Below are 26,316 nucleotides of genomic sequence, written 5' to 3'. Positions count from 1 at the left end.
AAAAAACATCAAGCAATCATGGATACCTCAACCACTGGGGGAATGGTCAATTTGGAGATGAAGGTTTAGCTACTGACATTTGACAAAAAAATCAAAATTTGCATACCAGTAACAGGGCTGTTTTGTTATGTTGGGCAACATGTCTTGAGGAAAGAAGGATTATGTCTGAAATAGTATCGTGCTATATTTACATGCTTAGGGATTTTACGTATCAAGCCCCTCATAGTTCCAAATATTCAGAGTATATATAAGAGTATACCCATATAGAAGAAAAATATATTAGAAATATATTTTAAAAATATTCTTCTCAAATATATTGACATATATTTATTTGAAATGCTACAATTTTGTCCGTATCCAATATATTTCAATATATATATATATATATATATATATTGAAATATATTGGATACGGACAAAATTGTAGCCCGTATCCAATATATTTCAATATATATATATATATATATATATATATATATATATTGCAAGTTGAAATGCGTTTTTATTACAAAATATATGAAGAATATTTAAAAAAAATACATTTCAAATATACTGTATGTCTTTAAAAATACAAAATATACATTTTTGGAATGCATTTACAAATATATGTAAAAATATATATGGTAAAATAACTGTTTTTATATATTTAAAAAAATCTGAGGAATATATTTAAAAAAATATTTTAAAAAATATTTTTCATATATTTTGTAATATATAAACAGCGCATTTCAACATGCAGTCTGTATATATATATATATATATATATATGTATTTTAATATATTTTGAAATTTATTGAATATGGCCAAAATTGTAGCATTTCAAATATATGTCATTATATTTGGGAAGAATATTTTTAAAATATATTTTAAATATATTTTTCTTCCATGTGGGTATTGTATATACAAATAGGAAGTTGTGATAGTCCAGTGGTGTGCAGTGTGAACTTGGGATTTTAGAGTTTATTTTTGGTTCACTCCTATTGCTAGATAATGAATAAATACTATTGAGATTGTCTGAGCGCTGACCTAGATCTATTAAAACCAGAAATAAAATGGCTGAACACTTGCTCGTTCCTATGCTTTAATCAACATTTCAGAAATATTTTAGGTACCATTTATTTTGTACCAATATATGTTGGAATGCAAGATACACAATTCCATTTCTAGTACAAATACCTTAAGGCTTTAGAGTTTGTAGAACAATCTTGTAAACCGTAATAATGTTTTATTACCATACAAAATAGTTGGTAAAATGCTGTTGGCTAATTTTTCCTTGGAAAACCACTAAGCTTTTTTATTCCAATTTATAGTATCTATACTTGACAGCTTTACAAGCACTACTATAATCCTAACATTTGTATTAATTTAGCTTTGTCTAAATTACTGGTGAATACACTTCTTCACACTTAAAAAAAACGTAAACCCTCACCTTGTAAACAACCCATACCGTTCAAAATAGAAATGAAAGGCAAAACTTTTCTGTATATAAAATACATTATAAATACATGTTTTCCCTTTTTTTCAAGTGATCACATTCCCTCTGTTCTCAGCAGCATATGGACCTGGGGGAGGAGAATCTCCAGCACACCGAACTTCCCAGTGAATGGCTGTGCAGAGGGGGCATGTCAGCAAAAGTTTGTTCATTAGAGAAGAGCAGACTGAGTTCCCAGCACAGCTAGAGAACTGACCTCACTCATGCCTAGTGTGATCAGGTTTTTAATAGGAAAGTAGAGAGACTGACAGGAACACCAGGAATTTCACACAAAGGAAGCAATACAAAGAGAACAGGATACTTTTTTAATACAAGTAAATGGTACAGCAGGCACATATCAGGAATATAAAATGTTGGGTTTACATATACTATAATTGATTTTTGTAGTGGTTTGAAAGAGTTTTATTATGTTTTGTTTACTTTTCCATTTAATTTTGCTTCTAAAGAAATTAGAACATTGATTATCCAATAATGACATTTTACAATTAAACTTCATCTCTTGGTTAATTGGGAATTAAAATGACTTAAGTGCTGACAAGTCACTAAAGCATTTGCTGTACAAACAAGTTTTTATACAGTGAAGGAAATAAGTATTTGATCCCCTACTGATTTTAAATGTTTGCCCACTCACAAAGAAATGATCAGTCTAAAAATGGAATGGTAGGTGTATTGTAACACTGAGAGACAGAATAGCAACAAAAAATTCAAAAGAAATGCATATCTAACAAATGATGCACTGATTTGCATGTTCATGAGGGAAATAAGTATTTGATCCCCTTCACAACACATGACTTGGTGGCAAATCCCTTGCTGGCAATCATAGAAGTCATACGTTTCCTGTAGTTGGCCACCAAGTTTGCACACATTTCAGGAGGGATTTTGGCCCACTCCTCTTGGCAGATCTTTTCCAAGTCATTAAGGTTTGGTGGATGACGTTTGGCAACTCGAACTTTCAGCTCCCTCCACAGATTTGCAGTCGGATTAAGGTCTGGAGACTGGCTAGGCCACTCCAGGACCTTAATGTGCTTCTTCTTCAGCCACTTCTTTGTTGCCTTGGCCGTGTGCTTTGGGTCATTGTCATGCTGGAACACTCATCCAAGACCCATTTTCAATGCCCTGGGTGAGGGAAGAAGGTTCTCACCCAAGATTTGACCGTACATTGCCCCGTCCATCGTCCCTTTGATGTGGTGCAGTGGTACTGTCCCCTTAGCAGAAAAACACCCCCAAAGTAGAATGTTTCCACCATCATGTTTGACAGTTGGGATGGCGTTCTTGGGGATCATAGGCAGCATTCCTCCTCCTCCAAACACAGAGTTGAGTTGATTCCAGATTCTGATAAGCCTCCCATCTGCAGACCCCCACAATCACCGGCCATGGTTGTGGGGAAGAGGCTCTTGTCGCCATCAACATGGGGACAAGGTGCCCCATGTTGAGTGCATGTTACCTGGCATGGTTCAGGGGGGCTGCTCACTCCCCCTCTGTTCTGGCCCGGATAAGGGTCTGGTATGGATTTTTGGGTGGCCCCCATGCCATTTTTAAAATTTATTTTAAAATGCTGGCATGGGGGTTCACCTCAAAATCCATACCAGACCTGAAGGGCTTGGTAAGGAAGGGGGGACCCCTCACCATTTGTTGTTAATGTTTTAATCGCCGGCAATTCTTTTTACACTCAGTGGCAGCTGAAACATTAAAGAATGTTTTAACTACTAAAATACCACATGACAATATTTTAACTCATTCTGTATTTTAGTAGCTGTGAGGTATCTTATCGCATACTCAGATGTGGTAAGATAGTGCTTAGTGAATTGTCCTGGTTCAAAGTTCACAGTCCAACTTTCATTAGGTTCGAATGTTCGATCGCGAAACAAACGGGATGGTTGGCCCATCACTACTAATTACATTTTATATACTGAATTGTGTATAAAATCATTTAAAAGGGTTCCATTTAGAGGCAGTACTGTCTCCCAAATGCAATCTGTTGTATGAATTTTGCAATGCTGCAACCGCAGCAGTGTATATTAACATGATCACTTTGTGGTTGGAGGTGATAAAACCACAGCCTATTTTTACCACCCCCTGGCTGCCATGTAAATGAAGTCTAACTCCCACACATATGCTAGAAAATACATCTCAGTGCCAATGAATGCAAATATGGTACACTGAGCTGTACATATGCAGTTCTGTCCACAATTTTTAGGTAAGACCCTTTTATTGCACAGAAGACATACAAAACTCATTCTGCAACAAAATCAAATTAATTTTTCTACACGCTCTACCACTTTAGATAAAACATAACATTCTGAAGTACTTGTTCACCAGACACATCTAGCTCCAGGCTAATCACAGATATTAGACAGTATTCAGATGTGAGGACACAATTGTTCTTTCACCTTTAATCATTTGGGGGAAGAGTAGACTTTGGCCATAATCAGTGCATTTCTCCTCCACAGTGCCTGTGTAAAGCTTCCCCTTTCCATATCTGCTTATTCTTACCACTCCAGCATTCCCTGCCGATCCTTCCTTCATCATAACAACACCCAAAATGACTGGTTTTGGCTGATGTCAGAGCCAAGAGGGAGCAGTAACGTCACCCTCTTGATTATGTAACATTGCTTGGGCTCAGTAGCCTGCATCATTGGAGGAGGTCACTTACTTCACCATATCCAGAATACCCAGAAGGACAGGGTAGTTTAAGGCAGAGGACAGAGCAGTGAGGGATAGACATGTTGGATTTGTTTTGTTTTGATTCATTTTTTAGAAGAAAATTTCATTTTTTTGAGATTCGGATGTAGCTAAATCTCTGAATGGACACAGAAATTAATGGCAATGAATCCGAAATAAAAAAAAGTTATAACAGAATAAACAATGTATTAGTTTAATTCAGATTACATCACGTGATGCAATAGTAGTTCAGGCCTATGGGAAAAGAAATTACATTTTTGAATTTGTTTGATAATTTGAATTTGGGTAGAAAATTTCGATCCATTCGTTAATTTGGATGCACAAGGTGCCATTCAATACTGTCCAATCAGCCCATGTCATTTTCCAGAAAAATTGCAAAATTTTATGAATCCACCCAGACCAAAGAATATAGGAAATGGATGTCGAAGATACAAAACTAATTCCAAACTCAAATCGGTTCAACATAACGAATGTGATGAAAAGTTCTTCAATTAACTAATGTATCCGAAATTAAACTAAAATTTCCGTTGTGCGCATGTCTAATGGGGGATCGCTAGAGTAGTAAGTATCAATGGGTTGGGGGCTTTACATGGACATGGTTACTGAAGTGCAAAGTGATGGTGTCTTTTTAAGTTGGCCAAGAACATCAGAGAACAGTTAGAAATTCAAGATCTGACCAGGGGTGGACTGACCATTTGGAAACTCGGGTACTGCCCAAAGGCCCGGGGTCAGTAGGGGGCCCCATGAGATGCCCCTGGTACCTTTTTCATAGGCTTTTTTGAGTTTGTGCAAGGACGCAGGGGCCCTATGATCCCCTATTGCCTGGGTGCCCCATGAGTTGTCAGTCTGCCCCTGGATCTGACTGCTAGCTTTGCTAACTTTGGCTGTAAGAAGGACAGTGCAGTTGGCATAATTGATAATGCTTAGTGTACGGAGGAAAAAACAGAAAAAGAACTTCTCTTACTGCAAACAGTCCATCCAGTAGCAGTTGTATCACATGTTCCAACATTTCCAATAACTTTCCTCCCTAATCATGGTTGTCCAAGACTCTTTGATGGTGGCCATAAATCTTCACTGATCCAACTGACTATCAATACTATCCAAACCTTTAGTTTGAAAATATCTATTGAGTTTTAATGCAGCCAAATATATGATTTATTTATTTCGATTGCTGTATATGTTTGTTTACTCATGAATTAATAATTTAATCGTTCATTTTTTTAATCATGCTAGATCATAAGCGCCACTGTGGATAATGCAAGCATAACGCTCCAGATAGACAACGCCAAGCTGGCAGCTGATGACTTCCGTATAAAGTAAGGAAAATGTGATCTTTTTTAAGATTAAATTGCTGTAAAATTCAAAACTTAAAACAAACATGTGCTTTGCCCAATGGGGGGAAAGCAACAGGTTAGCTTTGGGGTCTCCCTTCTTAGAAGTACACCTTTTTTTTTCAACGCCTCACCCCATTCAGATACCGGGAGAGAAAAATATATCTAGTATTTCTGGGTATGGAGGAGCATGTGACTCACTTCCTTTGCTCTCATGTGACAGCACTCGTGTTTGGTGATTGGTCCAACAATAGACAACAATATGTACTCTCCAGCACTCCAGGGATCAATTGCCAAAGGAAATCCAGGAGAATCAGGATCAAAGTGGCCTATGGATAGCGTATCAGAGATGCAGCCCTCCTCAGATAGGGAAATCAATAACTGGGAAAGTGCAAACAGGAGGCGCAAACCCCTAGTGCATTATCCAAGGTTTATTTGAAATTGAAAAAGTATGAAAACATACTCACAAACATAGCATGTATGTAAAGCTTTGTAAGACTTTGTAAGAATTGGTCCACCACCATGACAAAGAGTCAGAGTAAGAGTCCCTAGCCCTGTGTATACTCTAATTAGGACATATAGGGTTCCTTTTCACACTCTCGGTGGTTGAATGGAGGAATATGGGAATGAAGGACTGCTGCTTGAGTGGAAGGCATTAAAGCAAACAGGTTCTTTGTTCCACAATTGTCAATCTTCATTTGGTATCTTATCTTTTACATTATTGCTCTTCAATAGAAAGTATTGATATACTGAGCACTTAATTTGGTCCAGATCCCTATGGATCATAGTGGTACAACAGCAATAAATTGATACTATGTTTATGCATGGGCAGGAAAGGTAGAACACTCTAATGACACCAAAACATTGCTATATCTTCCCTTACCCACAGAAATTGATGGTCTTCACAGTCTGTTCCCATAATCAAGTGATTACATCACAATTTATCATCCTGAGCAGTGGTGGTCAACTTATTAGTTATAGGGGGCCTGATATCTCATGAGGGCTGCACATAATATATCTGTTGTGTGCAGGGGTGAACTGACAACTCATGGGGCTCCCCCCGAGCAATAGGGGATCATGGGGCCCCTGTGTCCTTGCCCAAACTCAAAAAAGCCTATGAAAAAGGTTCCAGGGGCATCTCATGGGGCCCCCTACTGACCCCGGGCCCTCGAGCAGCGCCCGAGTTTCCAAATGGTCAGTCCGCCCCTGGTTGTGTGCTACAGAGGATTGTCAGAGACTGCTGACACGAATCTCAAGACGGTAAGAGACTAGTGACATGCTACAGATGTAGCTGAATGTGTTAGATGAGACTTCTAGAATATTTGAAAATCAGTGTTTCCACTACTAGCAGCTAGGACCTGAAGGCTGAACCATAAGTACCAAAGGCATATGTGGCATTCAAGTCACAGGTTGGGCACCAGGGATCTAAAGCCTCTGCGGGAATCCACCCTCCAAGGTTGTATCTTCAGAAATAAATAGCAGGGCATTATGATCTGGGCTTAGAAGTCAGTTTACAGTATGTTACATTCACAATGCATTTCAGTGTGTGTACTGGAGGATTGCACTGTTTCTTTAATATGATGAAAACCAGTATGGCACAATGTCAAAAAACCTAGAATGAATAAATTGTAGTTGCTGAAGGAGGAAAATATCAGTTTAGAACTATAATGTAGCATTTGTGATCTGACAAATTCTTCCCCTAGGTTTGAGAATGAGCAAGCCCTCCGTTTCATAACAGAAAAAGACACCTTTGAGCTGCGTAAAGCCATAGATCAGCTCACTATTGCCAAGGCTGAGCTTGAAGCGCAAATAGAGAATCTGAATGAGGAGCTAATTTACCTCAAGAAAAACCATACTGAAGTAAGTGGAGATTAAGCAAGTGGTAAATGTATTCATACATTTACTTATTAGGTATTGACATTAATGACGTTTGGCTTCAGGTTAGAATAAAAATTGCTTATTTGTCTACTGGATTGAAAAACTAGGTTGTATGAAAGCTGAATCTGTAGATGTATGTCACCTACTGTACAGTTTTCTTTAGTGATCAAATTAGTAGGTCCAAACATAGGTACATAGCATAACCCCAATTAGCTGCCAACAATCAGCATGTTGGCCAATCGTCCTCTTACTCAGGAACAAGATAGGGTACACACACAAATAATATGGAGAGACTCTATCATCTGTGGTCACCCACATTTTTTGGGCCCCAGGATTACCACCAGAAATAGGAAATGTCCATCCTTTTTTTTTTGCAAATCTGTCTATTGAGTTTGGTGTAAGATACAACCAAATAGCAAAAGTACAACCCAATACACCAGAAGAGAACCCTCGCAGGGGCTACCAGAATGCCATTTCAAGAGTCAAGAAACAAGGATAAGCAAGGGCCTCATCTAAAATCCTGACATATAAAAGTACAGGAGATATAATAGCCCAAATGGAGAGATGTCCCCAAAATAGAAGGGATAGTTGTTTCCAGAAGGGAAGAGATGGGGGAGCAGATTTTTTCTATTGCATTGTTATGGTCTTTCTAGCGTAGAAAGGAGCAGGCTAACCAGCATCCTTCCTGCCACCATGGGAATTAAAGCGGAGTTCCACTCACTCTGTAAAAAAATAAAGCCAGCAGTTACAAAAACTGCAGCTGCTGACTTTTAAAAAACAGCGACTCACCTGTCCCACAATCACGCGTTGCCCCCGCCGCAGCCCGTTTCACCGGCTGTCCTGTATTCCAGGCGCCGGCATCTTCAGTGTGGACACCCGGCTTGCGGCTTCACAGCCGGGTGCCCACTGCGCATGTGTGAGTAGCTCTGCGCTTCCTGAATGGCCCCGTCATCTTCTGGGACCTGTCACGTGTCCCACAAGACTTCGGGGAGGGAGGGCAGGAGGACAACTTCTGTTTCCGATCGCCTAGGCGATCGCAGAGGAAATGGGAGCGGGTACCTGTCAAATTCTAGTACCTGCCCCCCCCCACTCCCCAAAGGTGCCAATCCTTAATGGGGAGCAGAGGACCAATCTTTAAAGTGGAACTTCCCCTTTTGGGTGGAACTGCGCTTTAAATTTTCCACTAGGCCTAGTAGACAGATGTGCATGGAGGATTGCAAGGAGACAGATGACACCAGGTCAGTCAGGCCAGCACCTTCTCCCAGAACCTGACGATGATGGGACAGATCCAGAATATATTGGGAAAATCCCCTGGGGATCGACCGCACTTAAGGAAATTTTGCAGAAATTTCTAATATTCACCAAAATTAAAACTCTCTATTTTGCTCATTCTTAGTTCTGACCTTATAATTGCATAGTGTCTCAGATAGCTTCTTAGTCAGTATAATCTGTTAGTAGGGCATAGCCCATTCTGACAACTTTATTAACACCTTTAAAAATAATATAATCACTAAATTGCACAAAGTTTAATACATGATTGTCAGTCATCTCTGTATTTACTGAAATTCCAGTGGATATTTTAAAAGGAGTGGTAATTAAACATAGCACAATGTAACGACATTTGAATAAATACATTCAGAGTTCATAAAATACGTCATATTTGTGAAGAGTGGGTCTTTGAGCCCAAAGAAAATCTTCTGACAGAACTGGTAACCTGGCAATTCTGGTATTGGTCAGAAGGACTGACAAGATTTGTGCTCTATTAAAGCATTTGTCAGAAAAAGACAAGAAAAGTGAAAAAAAATATATTTAGTACATCTCTCCATTACGTAGCCCCATGTTTTTCACTTTAAAATTCCTGCAAGTACAGAAAAAGATGTGCTGCCCTGCCACAAATCCAGTGTTCTTCCAACATCATGTCTGGACTGATAACACAGTGCCCTTGTTGCACTGAAATCTCAACCAGTGTTGTCAGCACTGCCTCTCAGTCCCACTCTGTGTGCATATATTGATTTCTCACTACTCGAAGTTAAAAGAAAAAAGTGGCACATGCTTTAGAAAAGGGGGTCTCCAAACCTTCTATTAAAGGGCCAGTTTAGTGTCCTTCAGACCTTTTATGGGGGGTGGACTGTGGCCAATGTGAGTAGAATATGCCCTGGCCTAGCCATGATCCAAAATGGCAACTTAACCCAGGAGCTCCCACCTGCTGAGGACCCTCACCCTAAATTACCGTGAAATGAGTGAACGCAGCACCGCCACAATATGGGGAAAACGGACCGGAACACCCCCAGTTCCCAATCTCGCTCTCCCCAGGCTCCTACCTCCCAGCAGTTCTGACACATCATGGAGCTCTTCTGCTCCCAGCAAAGGGACGCACCTCTGCCATCTTCCTCCCCTTCTCCAGCAGCATCAGCCTGTTGCACCAACTGGTCGCCCTTTACCTGCTACATTCTATCGCCTAGATATGGGACCACACAGCCGGCCGTTTATGAATATAGCCACAAACACTACCACCATATCCTTCTCTCACACCCACGTATGTACTGAGTCCTGCTGCTCCCTATTAGATGCCATTAAGCTAGAGGTGAGTATTGTCCCTGGATAGACCTTGGATGAACTGAGTGATACGAGGCCATACTGAATTATACTCCCCTCCTATACCCAGCTTCATCTTCAGCCGCCATTTGGCTTTACGTGATAATCATCATTGCTTATTATCCATCCCACCCGCCCACCCTTTTTTTTGGGGGGGAGGGTCCCAGCCTTGTGTCCGGACCTTCCCCTTCTCGTCCTTGCCCCCGACAAGGATATGTCCATTATTCAGGCTGCCACCGAGGTCATGTTGATTGTGAATCATCTGCACATTGTCATGTGATTGCTATGTATATTATTTGTATTTCTCTTGCTCTCTCCTCCATTTTTGCATATTGCTCATGTATGGTTTTGTTGGTTTGTCTTTTTGTTTCAGGATACTTTTGTTTAGCTCTGATAGGTCTTCCCCCTGCTTTGATATGTAAGTAGGGGGGGCTGAAGAGGGCTTTCTCACAGCAGTCTCCTCGTAGAAGAGAAAGTGTGGTGTAGATGTGCAATTAGATCAGCCTGGGGTAGCATATACTGTACAGGTGCGTAAGGTGACCAAATACACCCAGCTGGGAAATCAAGGTCTGTGTAATAAAAGTGTGACATTGGATGTCATATCTGATCTGGTAGCAAATATATTACTTCAACTTTGCATCTCACCATCGGTTGCCTCCTGGGGGACGTCAGGCAAAATTCTGTGTCCTACGTCCCTGCTTACACATCCAATGTCACACGTTTAGTACAGAGACCTTGATTTCCCAGCTGGGTGTATTTGGTCACCTTACGCACCTGTATATGCTACCACAGGCTGATCTAATCGCACATCTACACCGTACTTTCTCTTCTACGAAGAGACTGCTGTGAGAAAGCCCTCTTCAGCCCCCTCTACTTACATACATGATTAGGCGGATACACTCACCCCTCCCTCTCAAAGCCTTTGAGGTCCCCCTAAGGGTAGGTTCTCCCCAGGCTCCCAGGACCTCACTAGGCCACTCCTCCTTGTTAGTACTCTCTCTCTCAATGCTAAAGGCCTTAACATGCCTGAAAAGCATTCTTTATTGTTTTCCTCCATGCATAAACAGAAAGCTGACATTGTCTTTCTACAAGAGACGCGCTTCCATGCGGATTCTATACCTAAACTCTCTAATGCACGTTTCTCATGCTCCCAATTCCTTAGCCAAATCTAAAGGAGCTTAAAATTTTAGCTAATCATCTTCTACCCGTTCTGCCTTTGCTCATAAACTTAGACCAGGTAGGCTTTATTCCTGGGAGGGAAGCCAGAGACAACAACATCAAGGCTCTGAACCTCCATTACTGGCAACACACTTCTAACAACAGTGGATTCTTTCTCTTTCTAGACGCCGAGAAGGCTTTTGACAGGGTAGCTTGGGATTATATGGCAGCGGTTCTGAGGGCCATTGGCCTCCGAGATTACATGCTTTATTTTATCATGGCCCTCTATTCCAACCCGAAAGCCTGAGTACATGTAAATGGCCACCTTTCGAAAACCTTCTCCCTTCGGAAAGGCACGCGTCAAAGCTGCCCTCTCTCACCACTACCGTTTGTCCTGATGCTTGAGCCACTTCTTTGTCGACTTCATTCTAATCAAGATGTTAAGAGCATCTCTGCTGCGGGATGGGATTACAAGATCACCGCTTACGCGGATGACATCTTACTCTTCTTCTCAGAACCCCGTACTACTCTGCCCAACCTGCTTAAGGATTTTACACATTTCCAGAATATCTCGAATTTAACTTCTCCAAGTCATATGCTTTGAACATTTCCCTTTCTGCAGAACTGGTCTTTTTCTGCTAATTTCCCTTCGCATGGAAAACAGATGCCACCACAAATCTAGGGATTCAACTTCCATGTGATCTTTTCGAACTCTATGCATGAAACTTCCTCCCTGCTATCCGATCTATCCAATCTGACTTGCAGATATGGCATTTACCTAGTTTCTCCTGGTTTGGGAGAGCAGCCATACTGTAGATTCTTCCCTGTCTTCTCTACCTGTTTCAAGCCCTCCATATTCACCTGCCCCTCACATTTTTTACTCTCTGTAGGCAGCTCTGCTCTCAGTTTCTTTGGAATCACAAGCACCCACATATTTCCTTCTCTCAACTAGTGCTCCCCAAATCCAGAGGGGGGATTGGGCTCCCAGACTTCCAAAAATATCATTGGGCCTGTCACCTCTCAAGAATAATTGACTGGAACATCCATTTATCTACAAAGGCCTGGGTGAACCTGGAAGACTCTTTTTCGCAAGCGCCTCTTGCTTCGATCCCCAGGTTTCATGCAAAACACATCCCCCATACCCTTTTCTCCCACCCAGTTATAGGACTGACTCTGAACTCCTTCTACTCTGCCTGTAAAGCAGCTTCCATCTCCTCTATACCTAGCCTACTGACCTCCATACACTTGAATCCAGAATTCCTTCCAGGCATGCACAACGCCTTTCTGTCCGATCATTGGCCTATCGGCACATGCGTGCCAAACACTTTTTCCAAAAGGGCCAGGTGGTGACCCACATGTCTCTAGCCAGATCCATGCGCAATCAGACCTTCCCTTTCTGGATCTGTCTCCAGCTACGAAATTGTCTCCAGACTGCAGCATACCTTCAAAAATGGAGTCAACCTCTTACCCCATTTGGAACTCTCTGCGTCAAAGCAGAACCTCAAAGACACCTTGTATCAACCACGTATTTGCTACTGTTTGATACTGAGGTTCCACAAACACTTCCTTCTTGCCGAGTATGGGGAAAAGACCTAGCTGTAGAGATGATGGCATCGGATTGGGAACACGTCTTTACCTACTCTCATAAACGTTCTGTCAATGTTTTCACCCAGGAATGGGTAGAGACTATTCTCACAGTGGAATAGAACCCCCTCAGTGTCCAACAAATGCTGGAGATGGGGTGGGGAATTGGGCTCCCTTTTTCATATCTGGTGGAGTTGCCCCTCTATACAACCCTACTGGAGGGAGGTTCACCACATTACTTCCTCAGTCTCCAATCTCACTCTCAAATACAGCCCAGGCCAACTTCTTCTCCATCACACCTCTCTCCCCAGACGTTTGTATTTTAAGTCGCTGGCAATGCATATGATAAACACTGCTAGACTCTGCATAATGGTCCTGTGGGGATGTACTCGTGTCCCATCAGTACATGACTGGATTATCTGCATTGGGAGAATTTTGGATATGGAGGAATTGATCGCAACGGCTAAGGATAACCCAACAAAATTTTCTCATATTTGGTCTTGCTGGACTCATTTTCAAACTACCTCTGAATATCATAGCCTCGTGGGAACTTCCCACCAACGTACTACTTGAAGTGAGCCCCTGTTGAGGACTATACATGCATACTCATAGGCTATCTCTGTGTCCCCTTTCCCTGTACTTCATTACACCCCACACACCGCTGGGCACATAGCGCTATGTTCTAAAACAATTGGCCTGGTTCTTTGATTGGGCTCTCTTTCGTAAGGACTTGTGGACGTTTCAAGGTCCAGACTACAACCCATAACCCCTCCCCCCCACCATCATCCTCCCTTACCTCCCCTCCCTATAACCTTCCCCTGCCACGATTCAATCCCCCCTTCCCCTTATCTCCTCTCTACCCTCTTTTCCAATCCCCCCCTTTTTTTCTCTTTTTCTTTTCCCTTTCTCCCGTTCCCCTCCTATCTTTTTCTTCTTCCCTCCCCATATTCTTTCTCCTCCCCTCATCTATGTTTCTCTCATCTTTCCCTATATATTCAATCTCCTTTATTGGCTTCTTAGCTGACTTCTATGATACTTCTCTGTCTGTCCCCTTCTTGGTTACACATATGCCTCCTGCTCCACAACTGCCCATTCCCACATACTGTAGAGATTTACAATGAAACTTTCAGTGCTTGTACCCACTAACAAAGCTTACATGGCAACATACCCCCCTTTGCATAGGACCCAGCCCCACATAGTAGCATTCACAATTCACCTTGTGATACCATTGTACTTGCCCTTCTTTCCTTAATGTTCCTCCCACCAAACTTATCAGACGACTCTGGTGGATAGCATTACCATCTACTCCATGTTATGTTATATATGCTCCTCCCTTACTCAATATGCCTGTTTTGGAAAGAAGTTATTACAACATTTTGTCGATGTTTAATATGTGCTCCAGGATTATATATGTCGCTCAGTTCATTGTGACTTTTTATGCCTAATGTGTATACACTGTTTTCAGATGTAAACCTTTTTTTTCTGTTATGTTGCATTCCCATTCTCAATAAAACATTATGGAATAAAAAAAAAGAAAATGCCCTGGCATCAATGTAATTAAACAATGATTGGATACATCATTGCTATCAGAGGAAGGAATAGAGTCTCATCATTTGTGTTAGTGGAAGGAATGGTGCCCCATTGTTGGTGTCAGTGGGAGGAATAGTGACATAAGGGCTGGATAAAGGCAAGCAAAGGGCTGCATTTTGTTCATTGGCCACAGTTTGGAGACTACTGCTCTAGACCACTTTTAGGCGATCAATGAAAATCTCTTCAGGGAAGCCTATCCTGCCCTCAGCTAATAACTGAATCTTCTATTTCTCCTATCGGTTCATCCCACACAGTTATTACCTTTTGTTCCACCAGCCCCTCCCTATTAGATTGTAAGCTCACAGGAGCATGACCCCCTAACAATCTTGTATTGAACTGTATCATTGCTGTATTGTCTCTCTTTATATTGTAAAGTGCTGAGCAAACTGTTGGCGCTATATAAATCCTGAATCCCAATAATAATAATAATAATAAATTGATCCCCTAACTAAACTAATGTACACCAATGTCACCAATGTAAGGGGTTACTACATTTTCACTGTATACTGCTATTGCTAATGCTAGATTACTGATTGTAGACACTAGGGGTTTTCTGACACCTGATAACTTTTTCCAGGGTTCCTCCCTAGTACAAAGGTTGTGAAAGCAGCTCTAGAGGCAGCTTTTGGGTAAATATTTGAACATACACTTTAAGAATTTCTACAGTAAAAATAACCAAGGCATGAACTTGCATTTTGGCACTATAATGGTAATGTATCGTAAAGGCCCTCCTAACCCTCATGACTTGAATTATTTTCTTCTATTAACCGTACTACCTCTTTTTATATTGTATTTAAATACTGTATAATAATAATAATGTATGTAGATGTGGGTTGGCATGCCAATCTGTTTTTAACACTAGATTGGCATTGCCTAGTGGACACTAATTACAGGAAAGGGCCAGAAAAAGAATCTACAGGCAAAGTCTTTTTGGTCACTTTGTGTTGTTTCTTTACAGGTAAAATTAACCATAGAGGGGGCCTACCGACACAGGATAAATCATATATACTACTCACAAAAAGTACATAAGCAATGCAAGCAGTGCCTACTCTCTAAATCAGTCAGTGTGCAATGCACAGCTGAGTTTACCCATCATTTATTTTTCTTTTTAGGTATTGATAGAGCAGAAAAGAGCTAGAATCCCTTTCAGCTTCTGATTGTTGTCTGAGTCCCTGTTTTGGAGATTTTTCTTATGAGATGTTTCCATCCTCTGACTGGCGCTCACTTCATTTGGCACAAATTCCCCACCATATGTTTCCCCAAGGACAGGGGAACTCTGATGAGCAATCACACGGCAAGCCTGGGTGTCTCCACCACATAGAAAAATATCTTACACCTACAATTTCCTATCTAGAATGACCTTCATGTTCAAGGCCACAATTACTCTTTCACCTGATTGAAGGTTTCCTCAAATCGTAAAACAAGACCTCTGTTAAATCATTGGGAGGGAAGGAATGGAGCAAAAATACTGTATATTTTTTACATTGTAGTGAGGTTGTATACCTTAATGTGGGTTCTGGGTGGTAGGTTCTGCATTGCCTCAATGATATCTGTTAGTAAGCTATTTGAATGATATATTTAACCCTATGCAGGAGATAAGTGAACTCCATAAGCAATCATCTGGTTCCATTGATGTTGAAGTGGATGTTGCACCAACTGTAAACATTGAAAAAGCCATGGAAGACATGAGAGAGCAGTATGAGAAGATGATTGAAAAGCAGCGTCTGGAAGCAAAGTCCTGGTTTGATAAAAAGGTGAGAAAGTCATTGGCAATTAATATTAAAACTAACAAATTAGAAACAAATAGGAATTACAGTTTTAATAGATTATTAAGAAAGCATAGTTCTCAAAGCACTGGCACTGCAGCATTCCACAATGTACATGCCATGTGTTGAGCTGTGGAAGCAATGTTCGATTTTGGCTGCTTTGTGGTAGGAGAGTTGGAGAGTGCAAAACCTGGAGTCTGCAAAGAAACCAATCAGCTTCCAGGTTTTTTTTGTCAAAGCCTAATTGAGAAAGCTGAAGTTAGAAGCTAATTGGCTACCATGCAGAGCTGCACCAGATTTTTCACTCTCCAGTTTTAGTAAATCAACCCCCATGCATGTTATTGCATGACACTACATGCATTACCGCACATTCATTAATGCAGAGCCGAAGTGTCAATGAGTTCTCAAAGAACTCAAAAGTATATAGTAAAAATACCGTATTTTTCGCTCCATAAGACGCACTTTTTTCCCCCAAAGAAAGGGTGGAAAATGTCAATGTGTCTTATGGAGCGAATGTAAAGCAGCCGGTCCGGTATTTCTGCCGCCACCATGTCAGAATATCGGGCCGGCCGCTCAGCTCTTCTCTCCTGCAGGACCTTACCTGTTTCTCGCTCCAGCACTGCAGTCTACCCGCAGCGGCTTCTGTGACAGCCGGGTGCCCACTACACATGCGCGAGAAGCGCCGTGCTTTGTGAATGGTCCGGTTTCTTCTGGGACACATGGCAGGTCCCAGAAGGCTCCAGGCCATTCACAAAGCGCAGCGCTTCTCGCGCATGCGCAGTGGGCACCCGGCTGTCACAGAAGCCGCCACGGGAAAAGAAGGAAGGACAACTCCGCGGAAGTGGGAGCGGGTACATGTCAAATTCAGGTACCCGTTCCCCCTCCCTCCCCAAAGGTCCACAGTCTCTGGTAATCTCCTTTACTGTCTGCAGTCTCTGGTCTTCTGTACTATGTCCACAGTCTCTGGTCATTCCCTGTACTATGTCCGCAGTCTCTGGTCATTCCCTGTACTGTGTCCGCAGTCTCTGGTCATTCCCTGTACTGTGTTCGCAGTCTCTGGCCATTTCCTGTACTATGTCCGCAGTCTCTGGTCTTCCCCTGTACTGTGTCCGCAGTCTCTGGTCATCCCCTGTACTGTGCCCGCAGTCTCTGGCCATCCCCTGTATTGTGTCCGCAGTCGCTGGCCATCTCCTGTACTGTGTCCGCAGTCTCTGGTCATCCCCTGTACTGTGTCCGCAGTCTCTGGCCATCTCCTGTACTGTGTCTGCAGTCTCTGGTCATCCCCTGTACTGTGTCTGCAGTCTTTGATCATCTCCTGTACTGTGTCCGCAGTCTCTGGTCATCCCCTGTACTGTGTCCACAGTCTCTGATCATCCCCTGTACTGTGTCCGCAGTCTCTGGTCATCCCCTGTACTGTGTCTGCAGTCTCTGGTCATCTCCTGTACTGTGTCCGCAGTCTCTGGTCATCTCCTGTACTGTGTCCGCAGTCTCTGGTCATCTCCTGTACTGTGTCTGCAGTCTCTGGTCATCTCCTGTACTGTGTCCGCAGTCTCTGGTCATCTCCTGTACTGTGTCCGCAGTCTCTGGTCATCCCCTGTACTGTGTCCGCAGTCTCTGGTCACCTGTACTGTGTCCGCAGTCTCTGGTCATCCCTTGTACTGTCCGCAGTCTCTGGTCATCCCCTGTACTATGTCCGCAGTCTCTGGTCATCCCCTGTACTGTGTCTGCAGTCCATTGGTTCAGAATATTTTTTTTCTTATTTTTCTCCTCTAAAACCTAGGTGCGTCTTATGGTCAGGTGTGTCTTATGGAGCGAAAAATACGGTACATACAGTACATGCATTGTTATTGATACAATAAACAGGAGTGATATAAAAGGTATGGTAAATATCTAAAAAAAGAAAATGCTTGTCTGATGTAAAGTGAAGGCTTTTAGAGGTACCTCCACACGCCTGCAGTACAGAGTGCTTTTAAAGGCAAAGCATCAGCCAAGTAAGACTCTCGAACATTATCTGTGAGTTCTATGGACTCCATGGACTTACGTTGTAGATGGTATATTTCTGGATTCAGCATCAACTGGATCCTAGAAGAAATAGGATAAGGATGCTTACAATAAATCAGAAAGAGGAATAGACTGGATAGATTAGAAAGTGTACCAATGAGCAAACACTGTCAAGTGCAAACATTGGATGTCCATGAGTTCTATGGACTCCATAGACTTGTTGTGTAGGTGGTAAATTTCTAGGTACAGCATTAAAATGCCTACTGGGTCCTAGAGGAACTAGGGTTAAGAATGCTTACAATAAATCAGAAAGAGGAATAGACTGGATAGATTAGAAAGTGTACCAATGAGCAAACACTGTCAAGTGCAAACATTGGATGTCCATGAGTTCTATGGACTCCATGGACTTGTTGTGTAGGTGGTATATATCTGGGTACAGCATTAAAATGCCTACTGGGTCTTAGAGGAACTAGGGTTAAGGATGCTTACAATAAATTAGAAAGAGGACTAGTTTGGAAGGATTAGTGTGTACCTTTGAGCAAATACAATAAATGTAAATGGCAAGTGTTGGATACCAATATCATCCTTTTTTCATTGCAGGTGGAAGATTGGAATGAAGAGGTGTACATAAACACCACTGAACTAGAGAAGTACAGGAAGGACTTAACAGAGGTCAAGCAATCCGTGCAACAACTGGAAATAGAATCCCAGGCTGAACTTAGCAAGGTCATTAATCTTTAAGACATAATGTAGTATACATTAGACATGTGCATGCCGGAAATTCTTCATTTCGTTTAATTTCAGATGCATTCATTTCATTTTGTCATATTCATTATGTTGCTCTGATTTGTTTTTGGAATTTGTTCCATGCCATTGGCATTTGGTTCGTATATTAGTTGGTCCAGGTGGATTAAAAAAATTTTGCAGGTTTTTTTCTGGGAGATTGCTATATATAGTATTTGATATATTATTGAAACAGATGGATTCGAAAATGAAGGAATCAATATTTCTGGACGCTAGTAATGTGCATTTGAATTAACAAATAAAATGAAATTTGGATCCATTTGCTATCCGAATACAAATTATTGAACAAATTTGACAATTTTATTACTTTCCCCATGGGCCCGAACTGCTATCACATCGTGTGGCATCATCCGAATGAAACAAATGCACTTGTTAATTTTGTTATAACCATTTTTTGGATTCGGTGACATTTGTTGCTATGTCCATTCAGAGATTCAGATGTATGCATTCGTTTCATTCATGAAAATTTAATTTTCATCTGAAAAATGAATCGAAATGAAACACACATGTCTAGTATACATGGTCTTGTCTGCATTGTTGAAAAATATGGATCTGAAGAATTAACTTTACTTTCTGATCTATGTCTCAAGTATCAATAAGCTCCTCTTATTCAGTCTTCTTTCAACAAAGTTTCCCAAAAATGAAATTTGCATCCACCAATCATTTTTAGACTGTTAAATTCTGACTGTCAGAAAACTAGAATATAATTGGTGGACATGGAAAGCACAGTTGGTTGTTAAAATATATCTAAAGCCACATTTCTTTTTTCATATTGGATAGAGTAGTGGAAAGTTTACACCCATATCATTTCTGTTTGTCATCTGGAAAGATTCTCCTTCACTTTTTATCCTGTGAAAACAACAGGGAGTGAGACATAGTGAGATCATTGTCAGCAAAACAGGAAGTGAATGTAAATCTCTCAAATGGAGCTCTGGATAGCAGTTAAAACCTTGAGTTTTAATCCTTCCTTAAACTATCTAAAAATGTTGGCTTGACATGCAATTCAAAGTCTAACCATACAAGTTTTTTTGTTTTGAATAGAGTGTAGAGGGTTTAGAACCTCTGAGATGTTTTTCTTGCTGCTTATGTCTCAATTAAGATGACACCCATGCAATACCAGTACAAGATATGAAGGGAACAGGGGTCATCAGGACAAGAAGTTACAAAAAGCAATCAAAGCAAGACCAAGGGTCTCCCAATTATTAAAAAAAAATTGCATTGATCCTTTCTTTGTTTCTCATGGAAGAAGTTTCATATTACTAGGACATGGAGTAATATAGTAGTTAAGATCCACAATTTGGATATTAACTACTATGAAAATCTGAATTAACTTCTAACCCTTTTATATCTACCCAAAGCACAAATACATTTTTGGCTAGAGTGGGAATTTACTGTAACTTCTCTTTGACACAGACAACACGTTATCATTGTGATCAGCAAAAAGTTTGGATTTCAAAAGGAATTTCCTGGTACAGGATAGTTTATTTTTTTCTAAAATTTCAAGGAAATGAAATTACTTCTTAATGCAATTTTTCACTTTATGTTTTGTCCATCATAGTATTTGTTTGAGCGATGTCATTATTCTGTCACTTCTCTGTCTGTTGAGTCACAACTAATGACACAAACTGACAATTGAATTAGCTATAAATTCGTGCTCAAAATGTCCACACCCATCTTAGCTTCATATTTTCATACAAGGAATCAAAGATAGAAAAGTTGACACATGGTTAATTGGTAGAAGGTGTTTCCATTACATGAAGACTTTTTAAAGATTCTCTGTTGCTATGTTGAAAATATTTGTATGCTTTCCTGTCGTGCGGGCAGTAGGTGAATCCTTCCCTCTCTCGTAGGGCTCCTGGTGCCACAGTTATCTTACACTTTTGGATGCGCCTTCAACTGCTAGCTGTGGTTCCTCCTGCCATTCACTACATAAACTATGAGAGGAACCACAGCCAGAAGCAAGCATAGGATGCACCTATGTTGGGTAGCACCCATGCCTGGACCAAGCAACTTACTCCCCAGCCGCTGGACAGGCTGACATTTATCCCGTTTACATGGCATAGGTGTAGCGCTACCCCTGTAGGAGTCGCTTGGTAATTTTGGGTTCTTTGTTCTGCTCCTCGACTCCAAGAACAACCCCCAGCCACTCTGGCACACCTAGTTGAATATAAAATCACTGCAAGCAAGTAAAGACACAAGTGTAAAATACCTTTCACGTGGCTGTGGGTTATTACCAGTAAATAGACACACATTCTTTTAGTGGTAAACACACTTAATCTATTGATATGGATTAGAATAAATGGCAGTTTGAACATGCATAAGCACCCAGAAGATAAATTAGGACATAATCTATAGACAGAAAAATAATTATGCCCAAGAGAAAAAAAAATCCTCTAGTTCTATACCTAGGGCGGCACAGTGGCTTAGTGGTTAGCACTTCCACCTGGCAGTACTAGGGTCGTTGGCTTGAATCCCCGCCACAATACCATCTGCCTGGAGTTTGCATGTTCTCCCTGTGCCTGCATGGGTTTCCTCCGGGTACTCTGGTTTCCTACCACACTCTAAAGACACGCAGGTTTGTTAATTGTCTCGTGTCTAAATTGTCTCTAGTATGTGTATGTATGAATGTGAGTTAGGGACCTTAGATTGTACACCCCTTGAGGGTTAGGGACTGATGTGAATGTACAATATATATGTAAAGCGCTGCATAAATTGCCGGCGCTATATAAGTACCTGAAATAAATAAATAATACCACTAACTAGCAATTACTGAATTAGCAATTCAGCAATAAACAATGTAAATAATCTTTAAATGAAGTATAAAATACAATAATACTACAATGGTTCAGAACTCACTCTAAAGTATGGGCAGGGATATAGGTACCTCTTTAACTAGCAAAAGGGACAAAGGCCCTGGGGCAGCAATAGTTAGGGACAGTCTTTAGTCTTGACTCTTCAGCCGGCTGAACGTTGGAGCTCTTTAACTGATGGCACACTTTGAGGCAGTTAATAAGGCCTGCAGGCAGTATTAGAGCTAAGAAGTAGTGGATTGGGTGGTTCCTAATGGCTCCATCTTTAGGGATGGTAGTAGATAATGGCGACAGGCCCTCTTGCCAGACCAAGCGATATCACAGTAATGATCCCTCCGGCTGGATGTTTACTCACTCTGGGTTGCCTGGTCAACTCTGGTCTGCAGTTCAGCAAGTATAACCCTGGCAGTGGCTCAGTCTCCTCTCTCTGTTCAAAGGTCACAGCTCTGCACTGACTGGCACAGTGAGGTGGTTTCCAGTGGCTTGGTCTATCTCTCTCTCTCTTTCTGGGATGGTTCCTGGACCATGTACTTCTCTCTTTTTCTGATGGTGTCCCCCAACCTAGACCTTTAACTCCTCTCTCCTATAGCCCTGAACTGAAAAGATCAAACTTTTTTCCTTAGCTCATGGCTCTCTTCTCCCCCTTTCCACAGGGCATGCTGGGGACTGTATCTCACCCCTGTTTCTTCCAATGGGGCCACATATCTCTCAGGACTACATGTCCTATTATTCTCCTCTTTGCCTCTCTGATTGGTCCTCTGCTGCAACCAGGAGGGGTCAGGAAGGGGGGTACAAACAGAGAGGGCACCAAGCAGAGAGTTCACAGAGCTCGCAGCTGTGCGGGGAGGGGAGACCGGAGAGAAAGGGAACAGTGGTGGCAGCACCAGCTACATGGTGTTGCTTTAAAGGTTAACTTTGCATCCAAAACATGTTAGCTTTTTTATTATATCCAGCAAATAACGTTGCAAATAGAATCTCTTACTTTTTTTTCACTGCTGCTATTGGAGATTCGGGCTAGTTTACACATTGTTTTGTTGACATGTAGCTTGTCTAAAGTCTGCACTGTGTCTGCGGTAAGGACTGAGAACAATGAAGATATTGTTTTCATATGTCTGTTTACTTTACCATTTTTGCTGTCAAGAGCTATGAAAGATCATGTATATGTTGTAATGCACTCATGAATTTAAACATATGCAGCATTACCTTAGCCCTTATAGCACAGGTGTCCAACTGGCGGCCCTGGAGGGCCTCCAGTTTGACACCCTGCCCTGTAGGCTAGGAAGGACCCCTAAAAGTCAGGTGAGCTGAGATTACACCTCCAGGTAAAGTCCTTGACTTATAGTAGGGTTGTGGACAGTTAGGCACCAGTCACTTTATTACCACCATAAACTCAGGGAGAGAGGGTTAGGGCATAGGACACTAAGAGAACACGGTAAACTCCAGGAAGTCATACCTACAGCCTTCACAGGTAAAAGGAATCAGACTGATATCCTGTGATTCTTGAGCACTCGACTGTGAAGCACATGCACCAGGCATGACACGAGACTCCCTGTGAGGTCAAATCTGAATTTCAGCTTTCTGGGCACCTACGGCCACAGTTCCTTGCTGTTAGTCCTTCCCAGGATTGGCTCCACTCTTTTCTGGATAACTCACCTTCAGCAAGGCAGTGTAGGCCCCAGACTCAGGCTTTGCCTCATGAATGCATGAATGTCCTCCCTAGGTGGCAGGCCAAGGAGGTTGCGTCTTGCAGCACACACCCTCCACCAGGCAGGAACCCAGGGATAGGTTAGACCTTACGAGGTTGCAAATATTTATATCCTACCCCATCATGCAAAACTGGCAATAAGCCTCCTAGTGGTTTACCAAGGAGACATACATAAATATGTATAACCCAGCCTTTCTGGATCTTCTTGTACCATTGCCAGAGACATTCCCTAACAGTAGACAGAAGTAATCAATAATACTTGACTTACATAGAACTATCAAGTCAGCTTATGCTGATACACCCTAAGAGATAAATTTAAAGAGTCACTCCTGCATAGGGCAGGGTGCCTACACTTAAATGGTTCCACGGTCATATCTCTTTTACTGCCTTCCCTTGCAGACTAAGTGTGTACATTCACTCTAGTTGTAAAATAAATCTAACATGTATAAAGGCACACATTATTAGCATATATGGGGGCAGCACAGTGGTTAGCACCTCTGCCTTGCAGTAAATGGGTCATGGGTTTGATTCCCAACCATGGCGCCTCCTGCATGGAGTTTGCATGTGCTTGCGTGGGTTTTCTCCGCGTACTCCAGTTTCCTCCCACGCTCCAAAGACATGCTGGTAGGTTAATTGGATCCTGTCCAAATTGGCCCTAGTATGTGTATGTATGAATGTCAGTTAGGGACCTTAGATTGTATGCCCCTTGAGGTTTAGGGACTGATGTGAATGTACAATATATATATGTAAAGTGCTGCGTAAATGGACAGCGTTATATAAGTACCTGAAATAAATATAGAGGTTATATTTCTGTAATGCCATGGGTTAATAATGTAAAATTATTATTGTTGTTTTGGCAGAAAAATGCAGCACATGCAACTTTGGACAATGTGAATGCTCAATATGCCATGCAGCTGACAGAAGCACAAGAAAATATTACCCATGTTGAGTCTATGCTTCAGCAAACACGAAAAGATGTCAATCATCAGATCTCAGAATTTACTCTTCTCCTGAGTTTAAAGACACGTCTCGAGGCTGAGATTGCAACGTACCGTAGTCTTCTAGATGGAGGAACTAGGTTGGTAATGGCACAATAAATATTTAAAAATCCCTGAAATAATACGTCTACGTTTACCCAAAACTGATATTTCTGCTACTGTAGGCAGCAATGGCTTCGTTCACTGGTCTGCTTCTTGTCCAATAAAGAGATCTGTTCCACTTCGACTGGTAGATCCCAAGGAGTTTTTACAGATGTGGTTATAATTTTTTTAGAAACTATATAGGAGTTTTGATGAGCAGTCAGATTAGCAAGATTTTCGGAAAGAGCAAGGAGAGATTAAAACCTCTCTTAGGCTTTTATTACTGTCACTGTCCTCATTGGAAGGATTCATCTGTTTATGTTTCTTGGAGGTCATTGTAGTCAGGCCAGAAAGTGCAAAATGTAATAGTTGTCATCAACGCAAGAATATATAGAGTACCTTTCATTGGGGACACCTGTCAAAAGAGGAATTTACCCTACTTTGGGAAATTTTTGTATTTACCTCCTGTAGTTCTTCTGGGGCAGAAAGTAAAGATTCTAACCTTTACATGCTCATTCCAAAAAAAAAACATTTTGGCTGGAGTTCTACACAAAAGAAAATAAGAGAATTCATCACTATGCCCTTAATGGCTCTTTTATAAGAAAAAACACCCACCCGCTGATACTTACCTTTCATGTACTCTTTTGCTGATCCTTTTTTTCTAGTGAGTCTTTAATAGAAACCCAAAGATTCTCCCAAGAGGTAGTATACAGGTCTGAGCAGACAATATCAAGATCCAAACACCATCACCTGATGTGTAAAAGATAACCTTTTGTAAGCTCTGATACGATCAGACACAGAATTTACACAGGGTTAAGATTACTGTCTCCAATGGAACAGCAAGGTTCTTACTAGAGTCACTTTGCCTTGAGTCTCTTTATTGTCAAATAAGTTCTATGGCAATAAGAAAAATTGAAAGTTCAAAAGGGTAAAAGAAAGGCCATTAAAGGTTTTATGCCACTTAAATATTAGATGATCAAATATTAACAATATAACTACCTCTTTCATGTGTCAGAACCAATGGTAATAGCCATGACATAAGCCTTGGAAGGATGACGGGATTGTTCTGCATCGCTCCAGAATGTCAACCTTAAACCATAGACTTCTAATATCATTGTCTATGGGAAAAGAGAGGATTAAGGACAGGTGTGAATGACAGTGTCCTGACTTGTTTCCAAGTCTGAACTATACATAATCTACATGAGCCTTTTTTATTTTACAGCCTAATACCCAAATGAAGACATACTGAAAAGTTAATGGAAGGAAAACAGGAACACCACGGCATACGCAAATAAACCTACCCATCATGGCTGGACTTTTGTTTTCTTATGACATTCATATATTACAAAATGCTTTATAAAACTGTACAAACACTATAATAACAGGCAAGAAGCATTTGGCAGAGTCAACCTCCGCTGCCAAACCATGACATTGGCTTTATACCTGGATATGTTATAAAGAACACTGTTATCAATGTGATTATCATGTAGAAGTTAGTACTCTTTATCCCTGTATAAATGATTTTCTTGTGCGAAATCAATTAGCTTTTATATTTTATGTATTTGTTTTCATTCTCTGTGTGCTATATATTCTGTTGCAAGTCTTAACTACTATCCATCTTCCCTGCCTGCACAGTGAGAGTCTTTGTCATGAAACTTTTTTTTAAGAGTTTATATTGTACTTTATGGCAGTGACTCCCAGTGTGTGGTATGCATACCCCCCAGGGTGACATCAGAATCATTCAGGGGTTAATCCTGTTTATCAAATCAAAGTCACTTTCCTCATTTGAATGTTTATAGAGTCAACAAACCAAAAATTTCAATGACTGGTAGATGCTGGAC

The 26,316-nt window shown here is 41.3% G+C and overlaps 1 protein-coding gene across 1 annotated transcript in view; it reads left to right on the top strand.

Annotated features, from left to right (window-relative positions):
- Positions 1 to 26,011, top strand: part of LOC149464453 (keratin, type I cytoskeletal 19-like) — a 29,017-nt gene extending 3,006 nt beyond the window's left edge. The window contains exons 2-7 of the mRNA XM_089674422.1: positions 5,408 to 5,490; positions 7,209 to 7,365; positions 15,903 to 16,064; positions 18,678 to 18,803; positions 24,257 to 24,474; positions 25,698 to 26,011. Coding sequence (XP_089530548.1) covers positions 5,408 to 5,490; positions 7,209 to 7,365; positions 15,903 to 16,064; positions 18,678 to 18,803; positions 24,257 to 24,474; positions 25,698 to 25,713 — 762 coding nt within the window. The 3' untranslated portion in view covers positions 25,714 to 26,011. The remainder of the gene's footprint in view (positions 1 to 5,407; positions 5,491 to 7,208; positions 7,366 to 15,902; positions 16,065 to 18,677; positions 18,804 to 24,256; positions 24,475 to 25,697) is intronic.
- The last annotated feature ends 305 nt before the right edge of the window (positions 26,012 to 26,316 follow it).

Source organism: Staurois parvus, unplaced genomic scaffold (assembly GCF_062004578.1).
Source record: "Staurois parvus isolate SC_StPar_1 unplaced genomic scaffold, SC_StPar_1.0 ptg000151l, whole genome shotgun sequence".
Lineage (NCBI taxonomy): Eukaryota > Metazoa > Chordata > Amphibia > Anura > Ranidae > Staurois > Staurois parvus.
Note: the sequence above shows the minus strand (reverse complement) of the source record. Positions and strands in the feature narration are given on the sequence as shown.